General features: G+C 40.4%; 1 protein-coding gene across 1 annotated transcript in view; it reads left to right on the top strand.

The window, feature by feature from the left end:
• Positions 1 to 23,641, top strand: part of ZNF521 (zinc finger protein 521) — a 765,169-nt gene that overhangs the window by 58,922 nt on the left and 682,606 nt on the right. Inside the window, 1 exon segment of the mRNA XM_030213661.1 lies at positions 8,270 to 8,449. Within this exon segment, the coding sequence (XP_030069521.1) occupies positions 8,270 to 8,449 (180 nt within the window).

Here is a 23,641-nt window from a genome sequence, read left to right as displayed (position 1 = left end):
GTCTTTTTGGTGGCTATCACTTCAGACAGAAGAGTTTCCGAGCTCCAGGCGCTCTCATGTCGAGAGCCTTTTCTGCAGTGCACTGAGGCAGGAGTGACTATTCGCACAGTGCCTTCCTTCCTGCCCAAGATTGGTTCTCGCTTCCATGTGAATCAGCAGCTCTGTCTCCCTTCCTTTCGTAGGGAGGACTACCCAGAGGAGTACTCCGCTCTTGAATATCTGGATGTGAGACGAGTCATCATCAGATACTTGGAAGTGACCAATGATTTCCGGAAATCGGATCATCTGTTTGTCCTGTTTGCAGGTCCTCGTAAGGGTCTGCAGGCTGCTAAGCCTACAGTGGCAAGATGGGTCCAGGAAGCCATTGCAGCGGCTTATGTGGCCGCGGGGAAGGTGCCGCCTATCCAGCTGAAGGCTCACTCCACGAGAGCTCAGGCGGCCTCGATGGCAGAGGCCGGATCCGTCTCCTTGGAAGAGATATGCAAGGCGGCAACGTGGGCTTCGGCTCATACATTCTCCAAGCATTACCGTTTGACTGTGGCTGCACGGGCGGAGGCCCGGTTTGGAGCTTCAGTGTTGAGGTCAGGGATTTCTATGTCCCGCCCTGGGTGAGTACTGCTTCGGTACATCCCACCAGTCTATGGATTGATCAGCTTGATGATATGGAAGGTAAAATTATGTATAATCATACCTGATAATTTTCTTTCCATTAATCATAGCTGATCAATCCATAGCCCCTCCCAGATATCTGTACTGTTTATATTCTGGTTGAATTTTAGGTTCAAGTTTAGCCTTCAGTTACTTCAGGAGGACTTCGTGTTCAAGTTCTTCTTTCACTTGGATTCTTCAAGAGTTGAGACGACTTTGTGTTACAGTGAGCTGCTGCATTCCTCTCCCCTCCGTTTTACGAGGCTGGATTGAGACATAAATTCTGCCGGCACTCCCTCCCGCTTCGTGCGGCTGTAGGGCAGCTTTGTACCCCTCCCGCTTCGGCGGTGTTAGGGTCAGTCAGCTCCTCCCGCGGTTGCGGTTGCAGGATAAGCCAGATCCCCCCGCATCGGCGGGTGTGGTGTCCCTCCCCCGCTCCGCGGGGATGAGCTGGACGGATTCCCCTCCCCCACTTGTGTGGGGATGAGCTGGGTTAATTCCCCTCCCCCGTTTCGGCGGTGGTGAGCTGGGCAGAGTGTCCCTTCGTGGGTGTAATTCTCTAAGTGCTGAGTCCTGCGGATGGAGCTTTGATATCGACATACTGAGGAGTTTCCGGCAGCACATGACCACATATAGGGAGGCAAAAGTTTGCTCTCTATCTCCACCTGCTGGTAGATGGACACAACCCACCAGTCTATGGATTGATCAGCTATGATTAATGGAAAGAAAATTATCAGGTATGATTATACATAATTTTACCTTATTACCTGCTACTGTGTAATCTGTTTTTTTCCGTTTTAAGCTTGTAAAATTTGAAAATTTAATAAATAAAATAATAAAAAAAAGAACAACAAAATCTCCTGGAGCTCGGCATAGCACGTCTGACCTTGAAGCCATCTTGGTCAGTCCCTGCCCTTTGAAGCTTCTGCCTAAAAGGAGGGCAGGAGTGTACCAGGGTTGAGGCCTAAGTAGGGTTACCATATGGCTCCAGAAAAAGGAGGACGGATTGAGCCAGCCAGGTTTTACTTCCATGGCTTTCCATTGAAAGCCATGGAAGTAAAACCCAGCTGGCTTAATCCGTCCTCCTTTTTCTGGAGCCATATTGTAACCCTAGGCCTAAGCTAACTGAGACAAGACTCAAAAAGGCACAAGATGATCAAGAACAGCAGAAACATGTGAAGTGAATGAACATAAGCGTTGCCATACTGGGACAGACTGAAAGTCCATCAAGCCCAATATCCTGTTGTCAACAGTACCCAATCCAGGTCACAATACTTGGCAAGATCCCAGAAAAACAAACAGAAAAACCCCAGCAGATTTTATGCTGCTTATCCTAAAAACAAGCAGTGGATTTTTCCCAAGTCCATCCTAATAATGGTTTATGGACTTTTTCTTTTAGGAAATTATCCAAACATTTTTAAACCCTGCTAAGCTAACTGCTTTTACCACACTCTATGGCAGCAAATTCCATTGTTTAATTACATATTGAGTGAAGAAATATTTTCTATGGTTTGTTTTAAATTTACTACTTAGAAGCTTCATTGCATGCCCCCTAATCCTAGTATTTTTGGAAAGAGTAAACAAGTGAGTCACACTGTACTTTATAGACCTCTATCATATCTCCTCTCGGCTGTCTCTTCTCTAAGCTGAAGAACCCTATTGCTTTAACCTTTCCTCAAAGGGAAGTCATCCCATCCCCTTTTCCACTTTCATCACTCTTCTCTGTACTTTTTCCAATTCCACTATTTTTTTGCGATGCAGTGATCAGAATGGCACATAGTATTTGAGGTGCAGTTGCACTATGGAGCGATACAAAGGTATTATAACATTCTCATTTTTGTTTTCCATTCCTTTCCTAATATTCCAAAGGTTCTACTTGCTTTCTTAGCAACCACTGAGCAGAGAGTTTCAACATGTATCATCAACGGTGACACCTAGAACCTTTTCCTGGGTGATGACTTCTAATGTGGAATCTTACATCACATGCCTATAGTTTGGGGTTCCTCTTTCCCATATGCATCATTTTGCACTTGTTCACATTAAATGTCAAATGCCATTTGGATGCCCAGTCTCCCACTTTCGTAAAATCCTCTTGCAATTTAAGAACTTTGAATTACTTTGTGTCATCAGCAAATTGTAATACTTCACTAGTTATTCCCATCTCTAGATCATTTATAAGCAGTGGTCCCAGCACAGACCCCTGGGGAACCCCACTATCTACCCTTATCCATTGAGAATACTGACCATTTAACCCTACTCTCTCTGTTCTGTCTTTTTAACCAGTTTTTAATCCACAATAGGGCATTACCTCCTATCCCATGACTTTCTAATTTCCTCAAGGGAAAGGGCAGAGAGGGAGGGCAGGATAGAACGAAACTGCTCCAAGAAAATATACTGCTGTAAAGTACTAAAATTCTGGTGTTGATGGGGCTCAGGAGGGGCACAGGACAGTGCAGAGAAACTATAACAGTTGAATATGATTAAGTAATGATCAGACCAGGACAGGGTTCTGTAAAAAGAACCTGGAAGGATATTGAGATCACGAGTGGCTGTAACGTCCAGGCAACGCCCAGCACGGTGTGTGGGAGAGGAGGGGAAAATCTCGAAATCAAGCTCATGGAACAAACATAGGCAGTCACGCTGCAATCAGGATTTTGGGCAGTCAAAGTGAATATTAAGATTGCCCAGTAAGAGAAGAGGCCAGCATGAAGAGCAAAGTCAGCCAAATGAGAACCAAGTTCCTCAAAAAACAGAGGATGGAGGGTCAACATACAGAAGACAAGGGAGGGGATGGAAGATCAAGATGCATTAGCAAAGAGTCGAGCTGAGAGATGAAACATCTCTGAAGCTGAGAGGTGAAACAAACTGTGCCACCCTGCCACCACGACTGATACTCGAAAAGCAAGAATAATTCAGAGAAGCTCATTGTGTAAGGTAGAAAGAATCCCTGTTCTTCAACCAAGTTTGTCACTGCAAATACCAACGGCTTACCTGTTTGTACTAAGATCAGTTACCAGGGAGGATTTATGTCGAAGAGAGCACACATTAACAATGCTCACATGGCACTTGGGGGGGGGGGGGGGGGGAGCTCAGGGGGAGGGGAGGAGGAGCAGCAGCACAGCTGGACTAAGCATCTATCTGGGCGGTAACAAGGCCAAAAAGCATGAGGAGTGATACAAACCAGAAAATCCAAAGGTGAAGTGGGAAGTGTAGCTAGAGATTGGGAAAACTTTAACAGAAACACAAAGAATACAATTTCAAAGCAGAGCATATAAGCGTCAATGGTAGTAAGTTAAATTTTGTTTAAAGGAGCACTAATGAACCAACTGCACATCCCTACTGCGGAGGGATGTGCAGTTCTAGTTAGTCATTCCTGTTAATTAAGAACTTGGCCGAAAGATCATGTAACTCATTGTGCTTTGATTCTTACAGGAAACAAAACAATTACAATCTTGTAATTAACTATTCCATCTTCTGTTCCCCCCTCCATGCACAGTCAGTATTCCTTACAAACCTTCTTGTGGCCCATAATCAATGCATGTTTGTTTATTTTTATATCCTCTGTATGCAGAACTGTAGGCGTATACAAAATACAGTTTTAAATCTTTATGTACCTTGCAGGCTTCCATTCTGTCAAGGAAAGAAATTCATGCACCTTTGCTACTTTTTCTTTAACTGGGTTGAAAAGCTCTTTCCTCATTTGTGCTCTCATACAATCATGATGTAAATTGGGCTTTAATAGTAACTTAGTAAATGATGGCAGTTCAAGACCTTTATGGTCCATCCAGTCTGCCCAACAAGGCAACTAGAGTTGTACTCACTGCTCTATGCAGGCATTGCTTAAAGTGTTTTGATTTCCTACCCCTCACCTTTCTAAATGGAGATCTGCTGTATTTATCCCACATGTTTTTGAATGTCACCGTTTTTGCCCCCGATACCTGTATCAGGATGGCATTTCAGGCATCTACCACTCTTTCCATGAAAGTCTTTTCTAATGTTACTTTAAAGTCTACCACCCTGCAACTGCAATTCTTGCTCTCTATTTCTTCCACTTCCCTGTCTCTGAAGAAGATTTTTGCTCATATAAATCTTCTGCATCCTTTTTCTTCTAATTGTCAAGTTCATTATTCTCCCTTTATAGATAAACTTTCACTTGAAGGCTGTGAGCAAAGCAAGCAGTAAGCGAGCTTTTACTGCATCTTGAATTATCATGGGAGTTGCCAACATGCAGCATCATGGTACTGCGGGTTGCTGACTACCATGGTAAATGCTGCTTGCAAACTGTCAAAATACCCTCAAAAGCATAAAACATGTCGTTTGCCAACAAAATGGCTAACACAGACTATGGGGGGGGGGGGGGGGGGGGGGGGGCTACATACATCTCAAAAGTTAAATAAGTAAGACCTCAAAGCTCACAGAGTATTGTTCTGACCAAATGTGTCCGTTTTCCCAAAGGAATTCCCAGATATTATCATTGGACTCAATAAATCATCAAACTCCAGAAAAAAAAGAGAGCAACCAAAAAACTCCCCAAAAAATGGAGAAAAATAGCCAAAACTCGCACATTCTGTTTTAGTCATCAAAAAAACAAAAATGTCCACATCAAATCCCCATTAGTCCCAATAAACATCACTGGTAATTCACAAACTATATCAAGATACAGTTCCACATATACTTAGCTTGACCGAAGAGGCATCCTGTCCACATACCAGATTGTCGAAACGACCATTGCTCCGGTGCATAAGAGAGAGCTCTTCCAGTGCTGTAACACATAAACATATTCTTGCTGTCCAAGACCTCGACAAGGGCCACTTGTTTCATGAACCTGCTTCAGGAGGTGGAACCAAGATTCAAAAAGTGTGCCCTTTGCCACATTAAAAGGAAAATAATGTGGGTTATTGCTCTAATGCAGCTTGATACCTTCCCCTCTTAATCCATTATGTAACTCAAGTAGATTTTTAAGATGGCAACTTTCAAAGGACTATCCATGCAAAAATGTTTCATTTTTTTGAAAATTTCCCACTATTGTGCGCATGTAGTCAATACATATGTAGTTATACCAACACAGTGGGAAGCATTCCCAGGGATAGGGTTGAATTTTATGGAAAGATACCTCTACAGACTACAGATTTGTTTTTTGAACCAATTTTCAAAGGGAAGTTTGAAAGTTGATGTAAATTTTGTGGATAAACAATACCCATGGACTCTTACAAATAGTTACATTGTTTTGAAAGTTGCCTAATTTTAGATCATGGAATCTCTTACATTATGTAATAAACTACTGTATTTGAATACAGATAGACTTTTCATGAAAAGTCCTTTTGGATAAAGAGGAATGAAAGTCATAATCAAATTGACCTGAAGAGGAGTGAAAGTCACAATCAAATTGTCTACTTATGTCATACTTATATTTTGATGTCCATTGGTGACACACAATCTTTAAAAATGAGCTTTAAGTAAAAAAAAAAAAAAAAAGAGCTTCAGCTTTTGTTTTTATATGTAACCTTGGAGCATGTATTTGACTTAAGCTATCCCTTTCTTATACAAAGAAAGGAAAAGGATATAGTTGCAGTATGGTGGTTTTTTTTTTTTAAATCACAGCATAAATATAGATATATTTTTAAAGACCCTGTCAGCAAGTTGGGAGGGATGAATTTGGAAACTGAACATCAAAGGGCAATTTTGTATAGCAATGCTAGTATGAACACACTTGATATTTGGAGGTCAAAAAATGCTGTAAGACGCTTATTCCTTCCTTTCACACACCCTTTCGCTACCAAATACAGTAATTTCAGTAGCCTATTGGTTGCTTGACTTGGGGGTCCTTTTATTAAGCTGGGTAAAAATACGCCTTACTGCTCTGTGCGAGACTTTCACACATGCTAAGGCCATTTTTACTGTGGTAAAAAACCCCAATTTGCCATTTCCATTAATATAAACTATATAAAAAGAAACTTTAAGTGCAACTACAAAATTAACAGATATAAATACAAGATTGCAGTATACGAATTGAAGATTTATTAAATCCACCATCCCACGTTACATAAAAAGTACTATATATAATACACATGTTAAATAACTCATAAAAGCTGAAGAGTTCTTCCATGGTGAACCTTGATTAACCCTCACCTGGTTTTGCAAATACAGTTACCATATAATGGCATCAAAGCGCTAGTATTTTTTCTGAATCGGACAGAGGAAAGGAAGGTTTGGAGAGTCTTCGGCTATGTCTCGCTATAAATAATGATTGATTGTCGTTTGGTTGACAGTTCCTGATGACGCCCTTGTGGCGAAACACAAATTTGTGTCGGGCTGGAGAATGCTTTTAAGATCGGAGATATTTTCAGAGCTGAAACACACGCCATAAATTGAGAATGTGCTAAAAATTTAATAAGAATGACTGAAGAGTAACTTTATGGACTTCCATGTGTGAAGATTGGATTACCTCAATGGACTGAATGATTGGCTTTGGTGTATTTGCAAAACCAGGTGAAGGTTCATCATAGAAGAACTCTTCAGCTTTTAAGAGTTATTTAACATGTGTATTATATGAGTGGCCTAGTGGTTAGGGTGGTGGACTTTGGTCCTGAGGACCTGAGTTCGATTCCCACTTCAGGTACAGGCAGCTCCTTGTGACTCTAGGCAAGTCACTTAACCCTCCATTGCCCCATGTAAGCTGCATTGAGCCTGCCATGAGTGGGAAAGTGCGGGGTACAAATGTAACAAAAATAAATACATAAATAAAAAAGGGGTAATGCTTAATGCACTTTTTATGTAATGTGGGATGGTGGATTTAATAGATGTTCATTTGGTATACTGTAATCTTGTATTTATATTAATTTTGTAGTTGCACTTAAACTTTTTTTTAATATAGTTTGAATTCTTTCGTGAAGGTTATTTGTGGTGGTTAAATTCCTAGGTTTGTATTTTTTGATATTCATTTCCATTAATGGCCATGTGCTAAAGTGTTAATTTTCAAAATTACCTTGGGAGCACTTTACCGCTACCTATTTTGTGGGTGGTAAGGACACCTGTGTTATCTGTAAACTAATCAGTGAGCATGTGATAACGTAGATTTGCTAACTGGTTAGTGCCCACTCTCTGCACCTGAAAGGCCCCCTCAAAAAAAAAAAAAAAGTTAGCCTGCAGTTAGTGCACACAGATTGCAGATAATACTGCAGGACATCTGAGCGCATGGTACTCATTTTTTTTTCTACTTTACTGTCAATGAAGCTTAGTAAAAAGACCCCTTAATGCCTTATTAGACAACTGAAATGTAAATTTTAATTCGCTCATTGTGCATTTGAAGCTAGTTGTATACCTTCTGGTGATGTGCCAATGTAGAGAATATCTTATTCCCAATATTATTCAACATGCTTAAAAAGGATCACTCATGGCAACTATTGAAAGGAAATAGCACATAGTAGTGGTACATATTCCTTATATCCCATGTTACTCTTCAGGTTGGGAAGGGTATAACCCTCTGCTTTTTTACCTGGATGCTGCACACATTTATAAAGAATATTTTTTTCACTACTACTAATGAGACAATTGGATTTTATTTATTTTTTATGGCTCTGTTGTAGAAGCCACCAAGGTCACACTCTTGATCTTCTTTCAGATCCAAATTCTAAACTAGATGATAAGACAGAAGATGGAGAAGCGACAGATTGCAAGAAAAGGCAGGAAGAGGGGGACGAGCTAGAGGAAGAAGCTGTGCACAGCTGTGACAGCTGCCTCCAGGTGTTTGAGTCACTAAGCGATATCACGGAACACAAGATTAATCAATGTCAGCTGACAGGTAAACAATACTTATCACTTTGTGGCTTATTTCTCTGTTCTATTTCTGATTCCACTTTTTTTGTCATGTCTGCTTTTATATCAATGTGAATATTTGGAGGAGGGCATTCACGAAAAGATTTACAACATGGTACTGATTTTTAAATTGTATTACAACTGTGTTGGGGCATCATGAAAATCATTATTCTAAGAAAGTTGAGTTATTTGAAACAGATATATTTTGACAAATTTTGCAACTGAAGTTTTATTTGGCACCTGATAAAAACTTTTGTGTGTCGCTTTTGAAGTAATATCCTCTTATATCAGTGTGGGAGGGGGTGGCTGCTCAGATTTTATATTTAATAATTTCATTCTATGTGTTAAGAATAGAACATAATATGGCTGAAAGAAAATTTGTATGAGGCCTAACTGTACCATATAATCCAAGGCATTGAAAAGTTTAGAATAAAATGTAAGGATTTATTACAAAAAGGAAATCCTGGTTTAATGCTATAAATAGAATTATAAAATTCATTAAAAAACCCAAATAAATGGAGGGAATCATAAACCTCCAGCAGTAATCAGCAGTGCGGCCACATTGCTGTGCATTGCCCAATTACTGTGAGGCTAGTGCATTAGCCCTTACTGTCTACTAAATAGGTGGCAGTAAGGGTTCAGGCAGTAAATAGCTGCACACTAATTTTACTGCCTCATTTAAAAAAGAAAAAAAAAAGGCTTTTTTTCCCGTCATGGTAAAAAGTGGCTCAGCACGTTCGCCAAAACTAGCGCAAACCACTTTTTACAGCGGCTTAGTAAAAGGGACTTAGTCCCATGCATATTTGCATACCTCCCAACTTTTTGTGGAATAAAGCCTTTGGAGGAGGCCAGTTTTAAAAAGCATTTCCATGTTTCAATAGTGGTTTCTTCACATGTAGACTGACTACACACAACTGGCAATTTCAGAAAGCCACTATTTACACATTGAGATTACTGTGACGCAAGATTTCAAGGGGGTGTAATATGGGCATGGTTTGTGTGGGCCAAAAACTTACACACACATTCTCTAAATTAGAGACATAGTTATCAAATGTGGGTTTCCGTTAAGACGCGTTTCAGTTATAACTATTGGGCTCATTTTCGAAAGAGAAGGACGTCCATCTTTCGACATATATCGGAAGATGGACGTCCTTCTCCCAGAGACGTCCAAATCGGTATAATTGAAACCCAATTTTGGACGTTCCACCTGCAGTTGTCGCAAGGACGGACAAAGTTCAAGGGGCATGTCGGAAGCGTAGCGAAGGCGGGACTTGGGAGTGCTTAACACTTGGACATCCTTGACCCATAATCAAAAAAAACAAGAACGTCCCTGACAAACACTTGGACGTTTTCACCCAGACGTGTTTTTATTACGACTAAGGCACAAAAAGGTGCCCGAATTGACCATATGACCTCCTGTTACTCCCCCAGTGGTCACTAACCCCCTCCCACCCTCAAAATAAATCTTTAAAAATATGTCGTGCCAGCCTCTATGACAGCCTCAGATGTCATACTCAGGTTCATGACAGCGCATGCAGGTCCCTGGAGCAGTTTTAGTGGGTGCAGTGCATATCAGACAGGCGGACTCAGCCCCCCCCCCCCCACCTGTTATGTTTGTGGAGGAAATGGCGTGCCCTCCAAAACCCACCAGAAACTCACTGTACCCACATATAGGTGCCCCCCTTCACCCGTAAGGGCTATGGTAGTGGTGTACAGTTGGGGGTAGTGGGTTTTGAGGGAGTTTTGGGAGGGCTCAACACACAAGGTAAGGGAGCTGTGTACCTGGGAGTATTTTATGAAGTCTACTGCAGTGCCCTCTAGGGTGCCCGATTGCTGTCCTGGCATGTCAGGGGGACCAGTGTACTACAAATGCTGGCTCCTCCCACGTCCAAATGGCTTGAATTTGGATGTTTTAGACTTGGATGTTTTTGGTTTCGAAAATGGCCGAAAATCAAAGACGTTCAAATCCATGGACGTCCATAATATTTTCGAACACAAAGATGGACGTCTATCTTTTTTTTGAAAATGACCTTTTCCGCGCCTCTGAATTTGGATGTTTTACAAAGACGTCCAAATTCCAACTTGGATGTTTCTTTCGAAAATGCCCCTCTTTTGCCTACTATAAATTCAGGAGGACCACAGTGTTAACTGCAGCCAGTCATACAGTGTGCCCTAAATCTGAGAGGATGTGCTATCACGGGGAGTACTTTCTCTAGCCCTTAGAAAAGTCACTGAGCCGTATGGGGTCAAAGAACATAGAAAAATTACCCCACAAATGTACAACACACAGACGAGGAAATGTAAGGAAAAAGCTTGTGCCAAGGGCCAGGACCCATGGTTTAGAAACCAAAAAGTCCTGCCTCTTCAATTATTAGATTTAACAGTGTTTTTACAGTTCTCATTGGAGATGATTAAGTCATTGACATGATTTGTTTATGGGGGCTAAGATTCGTGTATTTCCTGATCTGTTGAGGGCTACACAGAAGAGGCAGACTTTGTTTTATTAATGCATTTTGATATATATGTCATTTAGAATTCTGTATGGTAAGCGGTCGTGAAGAAATCATATACTCATATTTTTGTTTTCTGAATCTGAGCAAAAGGTTATACATCAGCTACAAGAATTGTACATGAAATAATTTTGTAGAAGGTTTTTTTTTACCTGTTTTTTTAAATGTGCTTTCAGATATTGCCCAGTGCATCAGCAGTGTAGTAGACATTTTTGTTACCTTTTGAAGAGAGTGAACTAAATGAAACAGTTTTTTTGTCTAAAAGAATGAGTTTGTATGAAAGCACAAGAATTACAAGAAAACCAGAGTGCAGAACAAAACCAGAATGCAGAACACTATAACATATTACAGTGGGTGTATTTCGTTCCAGTCGTCACTGTAGTGAATGAGAATTATCTACGTGAAGATGTGTTTTAAAATTTGCATTATAATACATTTTACGCCAAGTTTCACGTGCAGATCGATGTAGAGTGGGTGCACTGCTTTGACTTGAAAAGCATGGCTTTGTATAAGTGTCCTGGATGTAGGTTTGGCCTTGGAATGCTTGCTTTTAGGTCTTGGAGAAAAAACTGGAATGTTTTCCTCTCTGAGGTACTTTAATAGGGCGTGTGGGGGGGGGGGGGGGGAGTCATAGTGGGCTTTGATGTTTGATGTGAAGAGATCTTGTCTCTAGAATGTGAAATTTCAGTTGTGAAAGTTTTTATATTCACTGCAGACTTCAGCAGCTTAATGGCTTCTTGGTCAGTGTTGATGGCTGCGTTTATAGCTGCACCATCATTTAACTTTAACAGTGAATATCTAAACCACATTTGAGTCCATTTAAAACCACAGTATGACTTGTTCCAGCCATTTTACAGTGTGGAATGCTATAGTGCACTTTTAGGGAGAAAGTTTCAAACAGCCTGCGTAATTGCAACGAACTAAGGAAGTTTAGTGTGCATACTTCATGTAATTTGTCTTTGAAAAATGTCCATACAACTAGCAAATATGCGTATTTAAGTGTCTTCTGTTTGTATGAGGGTGGTGATGGGGTTAAGCAATGTGCATACTTCTGGAAATCGCTGTGTTCTCACCTTACCTAACATGCCCAACGAAATGCCTCTTTCTTACAACTAAAAGTGCATATGTAATGCTACCTGTGAGTATATCTACATTTGAACAATTTTCAGTTAGGCCACTTTGCCTGGGTAAGTATGTTGTTGATGGTCGCCCTTCTAACTTCCTCTCATTATCCATTTTCAGATACATTCCATTTCAGATGCAAACACATTTTCTCAATAACAACCTTTGTTTTTGTTTTTTAGTGGTGGTGGTGAGAAATAATACTGAAATGGATTTGAATGACAAATGTATAACATTGCGGTGACTGCCAGATGGGCATTAAAACGCACACACCCTGAGCAACTTTGCCTCTCTACGATTCCCTAATGTGTCTGTACACATGAACCTTATTCTACCACAACATTACTGTATTTGTTCATACTGGAATTGGCGAACGCCTTTACAGTACTATGTAAGCCACATTGAGCCTGCAAATACGTGGGAAAATGTGGGATACAAATGTAACAAAAAAAAAAAAAAATAGCCAACTTGCTTTATTTATTTATACAATCTTTAGACTGCTTATCCAGTTTAAAGCAAAACAAAAAAAAACTGATCTCTAGAAGCATTAAACAATACATTCATAAAAATAAAACAAACATACAATAAAGGCAATGGATGATACCTTAAAAGTACTATTTTCTCTTAAATAGAAAAAGCATCAAGTGCTACCCATAAACCAATGTAAACAATTCGGCTTTTAGCAGGTTACATAAGTACATAAGTATTGCCATACTGGGACAGACCAAAGGTCCATCAAGCCCAGGTTGCAAAATCTCAATCTTCTTTTGAATTCAAACTTCAGCTTCTGCAATATACCATAAAATGACATGTTAACATGATCTCTTTTTTTAGTATCCCAAGTGTTTTAGAAAACACACATCAATGCAAATCCTGGCATTTGTTGGTCACTTTTTACTAGGTGTGTGTGTGTGTGTGATCCTGTGCAGTAAGGAATACAGAGCTGCGCTTTTGCATAAAGGATTGATTTTTTTTCCATATTGAAATATTACATTTTGCTTAAACTTGTATGTACTGTGATATTTGCTTGATGGGCACTGTATCTTTAATAACAGAGGAAATGAGCATGAGGAAATGCTTAGTGGTTCAGTTTTTCTTTATGAATAGTGTCTAAAGCAGTTTTTTTTCTTCATTGGTTTTCTTGCCATGTGGTATCACTTTATTAATCAAAATCCCATATTCCTTGCTCTGTCTGCTTTTTTTTTCTCCAAGAAGACATTAAGAGCTAGTTGGCAAAGAAGAGCTTTGCAGACCCTATTGTTTTTAGCTATTCTTTTTGTCCGTTTTACTCTCGAGATTGCAACTCACTTCATCATGATGGAAGAAACGAACTTGCTTCATCAAATCTCTGTCCCTCTCCTGTCTTTTGTTCAGTGCCTTATGATCAAAGTGGGACTAGCACTTGCGATCCATCAAGGGTGTTGACTCATTATTCTATTAATGTCCTGAGCTGCCATTCTTTCTTTTCTTTATCTAAAAAGAAAACCCAGGGAAAGGAAGATGTAGCCGTCTCTCCCCACTCCCCCTCCGCCCCAATCCTTATGTACTGTTGGCAGAGTGAGTTGCTCAGATAGAGTAGGGCCTTCGATGCACGTGGTGGTATCTGATACAGATATTGCTATTAGCTATAATACATTTTACTTTTATTGAAGCAGTCTGGCCAATATTAAGAATTAAGAGGCATTGACCTGTTCTGTTTTTTTTTTTCTGGTTTCCATTTTGTTTAGGGCAATTAACCCTTTAGTGTCCAATGTTCCTGTAATAAGCCATATGGGAACAGATTGATGGCAGCATTGGACACTAAAGAGTTAAATGCTAATACACATGGTGGTTCCAGGAAAATGTGGATTTGTTTTGGCTGAGCTTCTTATCTTTCCCCCTAAACCAACCTCTCCTCCTCCCCCATTCTCTATTTCTGTGGATAACACTCTCATCCTTCCTGTCTCATCAGCTCGTAACCTTGGGGTCATCTTCGGCTCCTCCCTCTCCTTCTCTGCACATATTCAACAGACTGCTAAAACCTGTCGTTTCTTTCTCTATAATATCAGCAAAATTCGCCCTTTCCTTTCTGAGCACACTACCAGAACCCTCATCCATACTCTTATCACCTCTCGCTTAGACTATTGCAACTTGCTTCTCACAGGTCTCCCACTTAGCCATCTCTCTCTTCAGTCTGTTCAAAATTCTGCTGCACGACTAATATTCCGCCAGTGTCGTTATGCTCATATTAGCCCGCTCCTCAAGTCACTTCACTGGCTTACTATCCGATTCCGCATACAGTTCAAACTCCTCTTATTGACCTATAAGTGCATTCACTCTGCAGCTCTTCAGTACCTGTCCACTCTCATCTCTCCCTACATTCCTCCCCGGGAACTCAGTTTACTGGGTAAATCTCTCTTATCTGCACCCTTCTCCTCCACTGCTAACTCCAGACTTCGTTCCTTTTATCTTGCTGCAGCATATGCCTGGAATAGACTTCCTGAGCCGGTACGTCAAGCTCCATCTCCGACCGTCTTCAAATCTAAGCCAAAAGCCCGCCTTTTTGATGCTGCTTTTAACTCCTAACCCTTGTTCACTTGTTCAGAACCCTTATTTTATCATCCTCACTTTAATATTCCCTTATCTTTTGTTTGTCCTAATTAGCGTGTAAGCTCTGTCGAGCAGGGACTCTCTCTTCATGTTGAAGTGTACAGCGCTGCGTATGTACAGTAGCGCTATAGAAATGATAAGTAGTAGTAGTAGGATGTGGTAGAATTTATTGAACCAATACAAATAAATGATACTTGTGTTGTAAAATTAAGTTCTCCGAGGACAAACAGGCCAGTTGTGTTATCACATGTGGGTGACGTCATGTGAATGCTGGCTAGTGTATATAGATATTTCAAGAAAATTCTACCAGTGCCTCACCACATATGTGCAGCTGTTTTCCTGTCTCGTTTTGCGAGTGCAGGTCCCTCAGTTTTTCCATGGAGTAGGGAGGATGCGTCTTTGTGGGCTCCCCTTAGAGCTTTTTTTTTTCTCTGCATTTGCAGTGCCTTCCCATGTGGGTATTTTCCCCCCTCATTTCTTCATTTTTATCTTTATTTTTTTTTCTACCCTTCCATTTTTTGTCTTTTTTTTTTTTTTTTTTTTTTTGTGGCTCCATAGGCCTGCTTAGGCCTGAGCATTGACCTCGATTTGGGCTCTGCCCCTTTTTTGTAGTCCAAAACTGAGAAATTCAATTTGGCCACGATTCTTTTTTTGGTGTCCCCCCCCCCCCCCCCCCCCAATGACTTTGAGAGGTGTGCCCAATATAATTGGGTGATTTTGGTGACGGACCCGCACGCTGAGTGCATCGGGTGCCTTGGGCCTCTACCCATGACCCTAATTCCTGTTTTTTCTTTTTGAAAATGCAGTTGAGCACACAGAGGTTGCATTGGGTCCAGCAGGAGAGACGTTTTGGCTCCTCAAATGCTGATCTATTGACATGATGCTAGGGTTCACCTTAGCAGTCAGCACTCAAGAAAAAGATCTAGGTGTCATTGTAGACAGTGTTGAAATCTTCTATCCAGTGTGTGGCGGTGGCCAACATAGCAAACAGGATCCTAGGAATTATTAGGAAAGGGATACAAAATAAGACCAAGAATATTATAATGCCTCGGTATCACTCCATGGTGTGACCTCGACTTGAGTATTGCTTTCAATTCTGGTCACTGTATCTCAAAAATTAGAAAAGGTTCAAAGAAGAGTGACCCAAATGATATAAGGGGATGGAAAGGCTAAAGAGGTTATCCTTCATCTTGGAAAAGAGATGGCTTGGGGGAGGGGAGGATATGATAGAGGTCTACAAAATCCTGAGTGATGTAGAATGGGTAGAAGTGAATCGATTTTTTTTCCATTCTTTCAAAAAGTACAACGACCAGGGAACAGTCAATGAAATTACATGGCAATACTTATTAAAACAAATAGGAGGAAAAGGTTTTACCAAAGGTAAATCGTGCCAAACGAATCTCATTGACTTCTTTGACTGGGTGACCGGAGAATTGAATCAAGGACGTGCTATAGATGTAATCTACTTAGATTTAGCAAAGCTTTCGACATGATTCCCCACGAGGCTCTTGAATAAACTTGACAGGCTGAAGATAGGACCTGACATGGTGAACTGGTTGACAGACAGACGCCAGAGGGTGGTGGTTAATGGAGTTCACTCAGATGAGGGAAAGGTGAGTAGTGGAGTGCCTCAGGGATCGGTGCTAGGGCTGATTCTATTCAATATATTTGTGAATGACATTGCTGAAGGGTTAGAAGGTAAAGTTTGCCTTTTTGCGAAAGATACCAAGATTTGTAACAGAGTGGACACCCCGGAAGGAGTGGAAAACATGAAAAAGGATCTGCAGAAGCTAGAAGAATGGTCTAATGTTTGGCAATTAAAATTCAATGCGAAGAAATGCAAAATGATGCACTGAAGGAGTAGAAATCCACTGGAGACGTATGTGTAAGGCGGTGAGAGTCTATGTTCAGGCAAGGAGAGGGATCTTGGGGTGATAGTATCTGAGGATCTGAAGGCGACGAAACAGTGTGACAAAGTGGTAGCCGTAGCCAGAAGGTTGCTAGGCTGTATAGAGAGAGGTGTGACCAGCAGAAGAAAGGAGGTGTTGATACCCCTGTACAAGTCATTGGTGAGGGCCCACCTGGAGTATTGTGTTCAGTTTTGGAGGCTGTATCTTGCTAAGGATGTAAAAAGAATTGGAGCGGTGCAAAGAAAAGCTACAAAAATGGTTTGGGATTTGCGTTACAAGACGTATGAGGAGAGACTTACTGATGTGAACATGTATACCCTGGAGGAAAGGAGAAACAGGGGTGATATGATAGACGTTCAAATATTTGAAAGGTATTAATTCGCAAACAAACCTTTTCTGGAGACTGGAAGGCGGTAGAACTAGAGGACGTGAAATGAGGTTGAAGGGTGGCAAACTCAAGAAAAATGTCAGGAAGTATTTTTTCATGGACAGAGTGGTGGATACTTGGAATGCCCTCCCAAGGGAGGTGGTGGAGATGAAAGCGGTAACGGAATTCAAAAATGCGGGGGATAAACATAAAGGAAATCCTGTTCAGAAGAAATTGATCCTCAGAAGCTTAGCAAAGATTGGGTGGCAGCACCGGTGGATGGGAGGCGGGGCTAGTGGTGGGCAGACTTCTACGGTCTGTGCCCTGAAAATGGCAGATACAAATCAAGGTCAGGTATACATATAAAGTATCACATAGGAGTTTATCTTGTTGGGCAGACTGGATGGACCTTACAGGTCTTTTTCTGCCGTCACTATGTTACTATGTATTCTCACATACCCTCCCACCTCCCCTAAGAGTTGTTTTCCTTTAGCTACATTACCTGACTGAGTGATCCGAGTGGAAAGGCACATGCGTGGTGGGACGTTGCTAGAATTTTCTTGAAACATCAATACGCTAGCCAGTGTCCGCACCAGGCTCCATCGGATGATGACATCCACATGTGATAATACTTATTTGTCATATTGGTATTATATGATTGATCTACTGTGCTGATACTTTTGATACTATGGGGCGCATTTTTAAAAAGGAGAAAGTCTAAAAATTGGCATAAAGCATCATTTGGATGTTTTTCTCACCAAAACATCCAAATTGGTGTTTTCAAAACCCATTTTCCAGATGTCTTTCTATGCAGTGCATCCATATCTCAAGGGGTCATGTTGGGAGTGTGTGTTAACGGTGGGATTTGGGTTTTAAGACCTGGACATTTTTCAGCCATAATGGAACAAAACGAAAACGTCCATGACAAAAAACTAAAGTGTTTTGAGCTAGACCTGTTTTAATAATGACTAAGCTACAAAAAAGTGCCCCAACTGACCAGATGACCACTGGAGGAATAAAGGAATGACCCCTCCTTACTCCCCCAGTGGTCGCTGACCCCTTCCCATCACCCAAAGAGCTAAAAGAAATTCCTTCAGAAAATGGAAGAAGGATCAGATTGAAAATAGTAAGAAACAGCATAAGGAATGGCGAATCAAATGCAAAACACTGATAAGGAAGGCAAAGAGGGACTTTGAAAAAGAGATTGCGCTGGAGGCAAAAACACATAATAAAAACTTGATAGCAAGAAGCTGGCAAAATAATCAGTTGGACCACTAGATGACCGAGGGGTAAAAGGGACACTCGGGGAAGACAAAGCCATAGCAGAGAGATTAAATTAATTCTTTGCTTCAGTTTTAACTGAGGAAGATTTGGGAGAGATACCTGTTCCAGAAATGGTATTCAAAGCAGACGAGTCAGAGAAACTGAATCAAATCTCTATAAACCTGGAAGATGTAATGGTGCTATTTGACAAACTGAAGAATATCAAATTGCCTGGACCGTATGATATTAATCCCAGAGTACTGATAGAATTGAAAAATGAACTTGCAGAACTATTGCTAGTAATAATTTACCTTTAAAATGAAGCATGGTACCAGAAGATTGCAGGGTGGCCAATATGTTCAATAATGCAACATTACAGCCACTCTGAATTCTCATCCCCCGTAATCTCACCACACTCATACCTTTACTTACAGAAAATGTATACCAGATGCTTTCCTGTCATTATATATTGCCCCTTTTAGTTTCCCGTTGTTTCCTTTCCAATGTTTCAATGATCTTTCCATTGTTATATTCCTTAATGATACTTGACTTTGTCTCGCATAACTCCTCACAATGTAATCCATAACCGAGTTGTAACAAACTGTATTTCCATCTTTCATAACGTATTGTAAGCCACACTGAACCCGCAAAAAGGTGGGAAAATGTGGGATACAAATGCAATAAATAAATATAACGCTGATTTTTAAAAAAGGTTCCAGAGGTGGTGTGGAGAATTATAGACCGGTGAGCTTGATGTCGGTACCAGGCAAAAGGTAGTTAATCCTAATTAATAAAAATGAATATTATCTGGCCACCACAAACCTACTGACTGAGTCAAGTTGGTTTCTGAGTAGTTGCCTGCTGGTACCAACCCAGCTTACCCCATAGTCTAGAGGTTCTCAACCCAGTCCTTGGGACACACCAAGCTATTCTGCTTGTAAGCATATCTGTCTCGTGCATTCATTGTGTGTTTCTTGAAGTCCTGGCAGCTGAGGACTGACTTGAGAACCCTTGCCACAGTCTGATGTCACTGTTTAATCAACCTCTCAGCCCTGTTCCTACCACAGCCTTTTGTAACTGACCTCAGCATGTCCAGGTTCCAAGTCCTGGGCTACCTCACCCCCACTGATATAGTATTGTGTTCATTGATCCTTACATTTAAGCATTTAGACCTACTTCATTACTTACTATCAGTCACCAAAACTAGTTAAGTAGTTGTCCGAAACATCTGATTTCCCTCTTCTCATTGACTGGCCTTTAACTATGGTTTCTTTTTTCTGATTGTTCCACTTGCTTGCAAATCTGATTGTGCCACTCTGTTGGAGTTTGACTGCTGCTTTATGCTGGCTACCACTCAAATATAAGTTTTTGAAGTTAAAATCTTCAGATAGTTTGGAATGGATGAGGGAGGAGTGAATAAACATCTGGACTTCTTAATTCAATACAACTCAAATCAGATTCTACTGCTTGTCACTTTCTGATCACCTATCAACTTCTTCCCCTCACCCCTACTCTTATCTTTCAGACTATCATTGAAATGTATTCTGTGATTTTTTTAAAAATAAGATTTTAATATAATTACACAAGAAAATAAAAGAACATTACAGAATGCAATTCAAACAATATTACAAATAAGTAAAAAAAAATCCAGCCGATATCATGGGGAACCTCCCCCCCCCCCCCAACACACACACAATTAAGGAGAATAACACATTAACCAAGAAAAAGAAAACACAAATATCAAATGTAAGCAGAATAATTATTTAGAACTTTTTAACTATCCTAGCCAGTCCACATAACAAAAAAGAACTACTTCCTTAACATTAAGATTCTAACTGTAGGAGGTCTAAAAAGATATACTGGTTACTCTTATACTCAGCTAAATATTTCCACGCACACTTAAGGAAAAAAAAAAGGTAACTCCAATTGCAATTACTTTGGATTTAAGTTGTAAGTAAGATTTCTCTCTTAACTGCGTAACACAATAGACATGAGGAAATAACAGAATAACCTGACCACAGAACAACAATTATTTCTTAGGAAAATAAGCCTTCATAACCAAAAACTTCTGGTCTTTATTTTGTGAAGAGACTAACAAGGTTAGCATACTTATAACATCATGTAAGGACTCTGGGAAATGAGATGAATCAAGACTATCGGATGCATTCAAAACATCCATCCCCCCTCCTCCCTAGTCTCCTTAGTACTTCTAGGTAAATAGTAAGCTTAATCCCATTAGAAATATCAAAATCTACTAATTGCAGGGTATCTTTAAAATACATCTTTAGAAGTTCTGTAGGAGAAAGGAAATGGGTCTTCAGGAAGTTGAAAAATCTCAAATTTTGTATCCTGTTTAAAATTTCCATAGATTCCAGTTGCATAAGGAGCAATAGGTTATCCTTAGCCACTATGGCTACAGCTGATGGAGTCTCCTTAAACTGTGAATCACATTTATAAACCTGTTTTTCCAGTGCATTAAGTCAACTATCTTGCTCAGTCAACTTTTGAGAAGCTTCAGTTGAAAAATTGAGAACTTATCCAAGTTCTCGTAATGACTTCTCCATTCTAAGTAATGCAATACCAATAAGAAAAGGTACAGAGAAGGGTGACGAAAATGATAAAGAGGATGGGACGACTTTCCTATGAGGAAAGGCTGAAGCGTCTAGGGCTCTTCAGCTTGGAGAAAAGACTGCTGAGGGGAGATATGATAGCGGTCTATAAAATGAGTGGAGTGGAACGGTAGATGTGAATCATTTGTTTACTCTTTCCAAAAATACTAGGACTAGGGGGCATGCAATGAAGATACAAAGTAGTAAATTTAATACGAATCGGAGAGAATTTTTCTTCACTCAACGTGTAATTAAACTCTGGAATTCGTTGCCAGAGAATACGGTAAAGGCAGTTAGCTAGCTTAGCAGGGTTTAAAAAGGGTCTGGACAGCTTCCTAAAGGAAAAGTCCATAGACCATTATTAAATTGACTTGGGGAAAATCCACTGCTTATTTCTGGAATAAGCATCATAAAATGTATTGAGTTTTCTGGGATCTTGCCAGGTATTTGTGACCTGGATTGGCCACTGTTGGAAACAGGATGCTGGGCTTGATGGACATTTGGTCTGTCCCAATTTGGCAATACTTATGTAATGTCTTTTAAGGTAAAATCAAAGTCAGATTTTTCATCAGATTTCGCAAACGCAAGAGGTACCAGAAATCTAAACTGAGGCAGGAGCAGGTAAAACATTACCGGAACTAGTCCCTCATAAAGGGGATCTCAGCTCTCCGAATGAAGACTGAGACACTCTCGATCCAGTCGGCTAAGGAGGTGGAGTTCGATCACCCAATCAAAGTGAAACTAGTGAAGAACAATCAGTACTCACTGTTGCAGATGTAAATCCATTGGCCCTATAATTTTAGGTGGTTCAGGGTTCAAGGACTTCACTCCTTTTCACTTCCCCATCAATGCTGGAACAAATGGACAGAGTTCCTGGAGGGGAGGAGTGGCCTAATGGTTATTGCAGTAGGTTGCAGACCTGGGGAACCAGGTTCAGTTCCCACTGCAGTTCTATGTGACCCTGGGCAAGTTACTTAGCCCTCCATTGCCCCAGGTACAATAAATAACTTAGATTGTGAGCCCATTAGGGACAGTACAAAAGTACTTGTAATAGAAATTGTAAACCACATAGTCATCTCAGGGATCACTTACAGTATATCAAGCACTAAATTATAAATATATTCTGGTACTGAAATTTTTTTGATCATTTTGTTTTACCATTGAGGATGGGAGTGTTTGCTCAGGAAATCTAGACAGGAAGGGGGTAAACCTATAAAGTGACCACTAACATGCTAAATATATATGTAAATGAGCAGAATATTGGCATATACTTGCATGATTGCCAAAATTCTTGCTATATGGTCTTCTTTAAAAAGGTGCCTAAATGCAATATATAGTATCAGTGATTCCCAAACCTGTCCTGAGGGAACCCTAGCCAGTCAAGTTTTTAGGATATCCACAGTGTGGACTTTTGTGGGATCGATTTGCATACACTGCCTCCTTGTTATGCAAATCTATCTCATGAATATTTATCATGGATATCCTGAATAGCTGGGATTACCCTAGGACAGGTTAGCGATTTACTGTTGTATAGTTTTGAAGTTGGGTGTACACATTTGCAGAGTCTGGACAGGGACACACAGTTACACAAATTATTGAATACTGTAATTTACATGTGTTTTAATAATTTAGGCACAAGCATTTACACTAACTTTATAGCTGGCAAAAGTTCTTGTACTTAAATTATAGGCATGTGTTTTATCTGTGAGGCTAGTATTAGGAAAGTAAGTGCCTAAATATAGATGCACTGTTATAGATTTTCCCTCGAAATGTGTTAAATTTGTCCAATAAGAACGCACGAGTAGCCATACTGGGTCAGACCAATGATCCATCTAACCCAGTATCCTGCTTCCAGCAGTGGCCAATCTAGGTCACAAGTACCTGGCAGAAACTCAATTAGTAGCAACATTCCATGCTACCAATCCCAGGGCGAGCAATGGCTTCCCCCATGCCTGTCTCAATAGCAGACTATGGACTTTTCCTCCAGTAACTTGTCCAAACCTTTTTTTTAATTTCTGATATGCTAACCATAGTTGCTACATCCTCCAGCAAAGAGTTCCAGAGCATAAAGAGGTGTCTCTGTGGGTTTTTGTAGTTGACTGGACTAACATGGCAACCACACTATTTAATCTAGTCTCTTTCAGAAGCCTGATGCAGTTGTACTGCTGAAGCTATGGCTATAAACACCACTTCCTGAAAGTTACCCCAGGGTAGTTATGGTTTTAACTAGGACAGCCCTATCATTGCTGTTAAGATTTAACCAAGCCTGGTACAGTTTTGCCTCTACTTTCTGACCAATGACTTGTATTTTTCCTCTTGGATAATCAAATTGTCATATGCATGAGCAAACTCATTTCTTCCACTTGTTTCTAGTTGTGTTGCAGATTACCTTCTCGTACTCTGCATCCTGCTCTATATCTGTCCGAAACATATTTAAATTTTCAAAGCTTTTGTTGCTACTAACGTGCTTAAAAAGTCCAGCACAAATCTTTTGATCATAGTACTTCTCGCTAGCTGAAGGCTAGACAGTTTGTTGCTTTGTAGTTTAATGACTCGGTCTTGTAGATCACTTGCAGGCTGTCGCTGGGAGAGAGAAATCTTGCATATAAAAAAAAAAAAGTACTGTGCACTTTTGACTGTTGAATTTTACTTGGACAGTTTTTCTCCAGGCTAGATTGCTGTTTTAAATTACATTTAGTAACAGTGGCTTCTGGACTCAAAGTTGTGCTTTTGTTTGAGACCAGAAGTATTCATAATTTGCTTAACCTATGCTCTCTGTGTAGCTGTGAGGCCATGTACTAGCTGTTA

This window comes from Microcaecilia unicolor, chromosome 1, assembly GCF_901765095.1.
Source record: "Microcaecilia unicolor chromosome 1, aMicUni1.1, whole genome shotgun sequence".
Classification (NCBI taxonomy): domain Eukaryota; kingdom Metazoa; phylum Chordata; class Amphibia; order Gymnophiona; family Siphonopidae; genus Microcaecilia; species Microcaecilia unicolor.
This window is presented reverse-complemented; position numbering and strand designations above follow the sequence as displayed.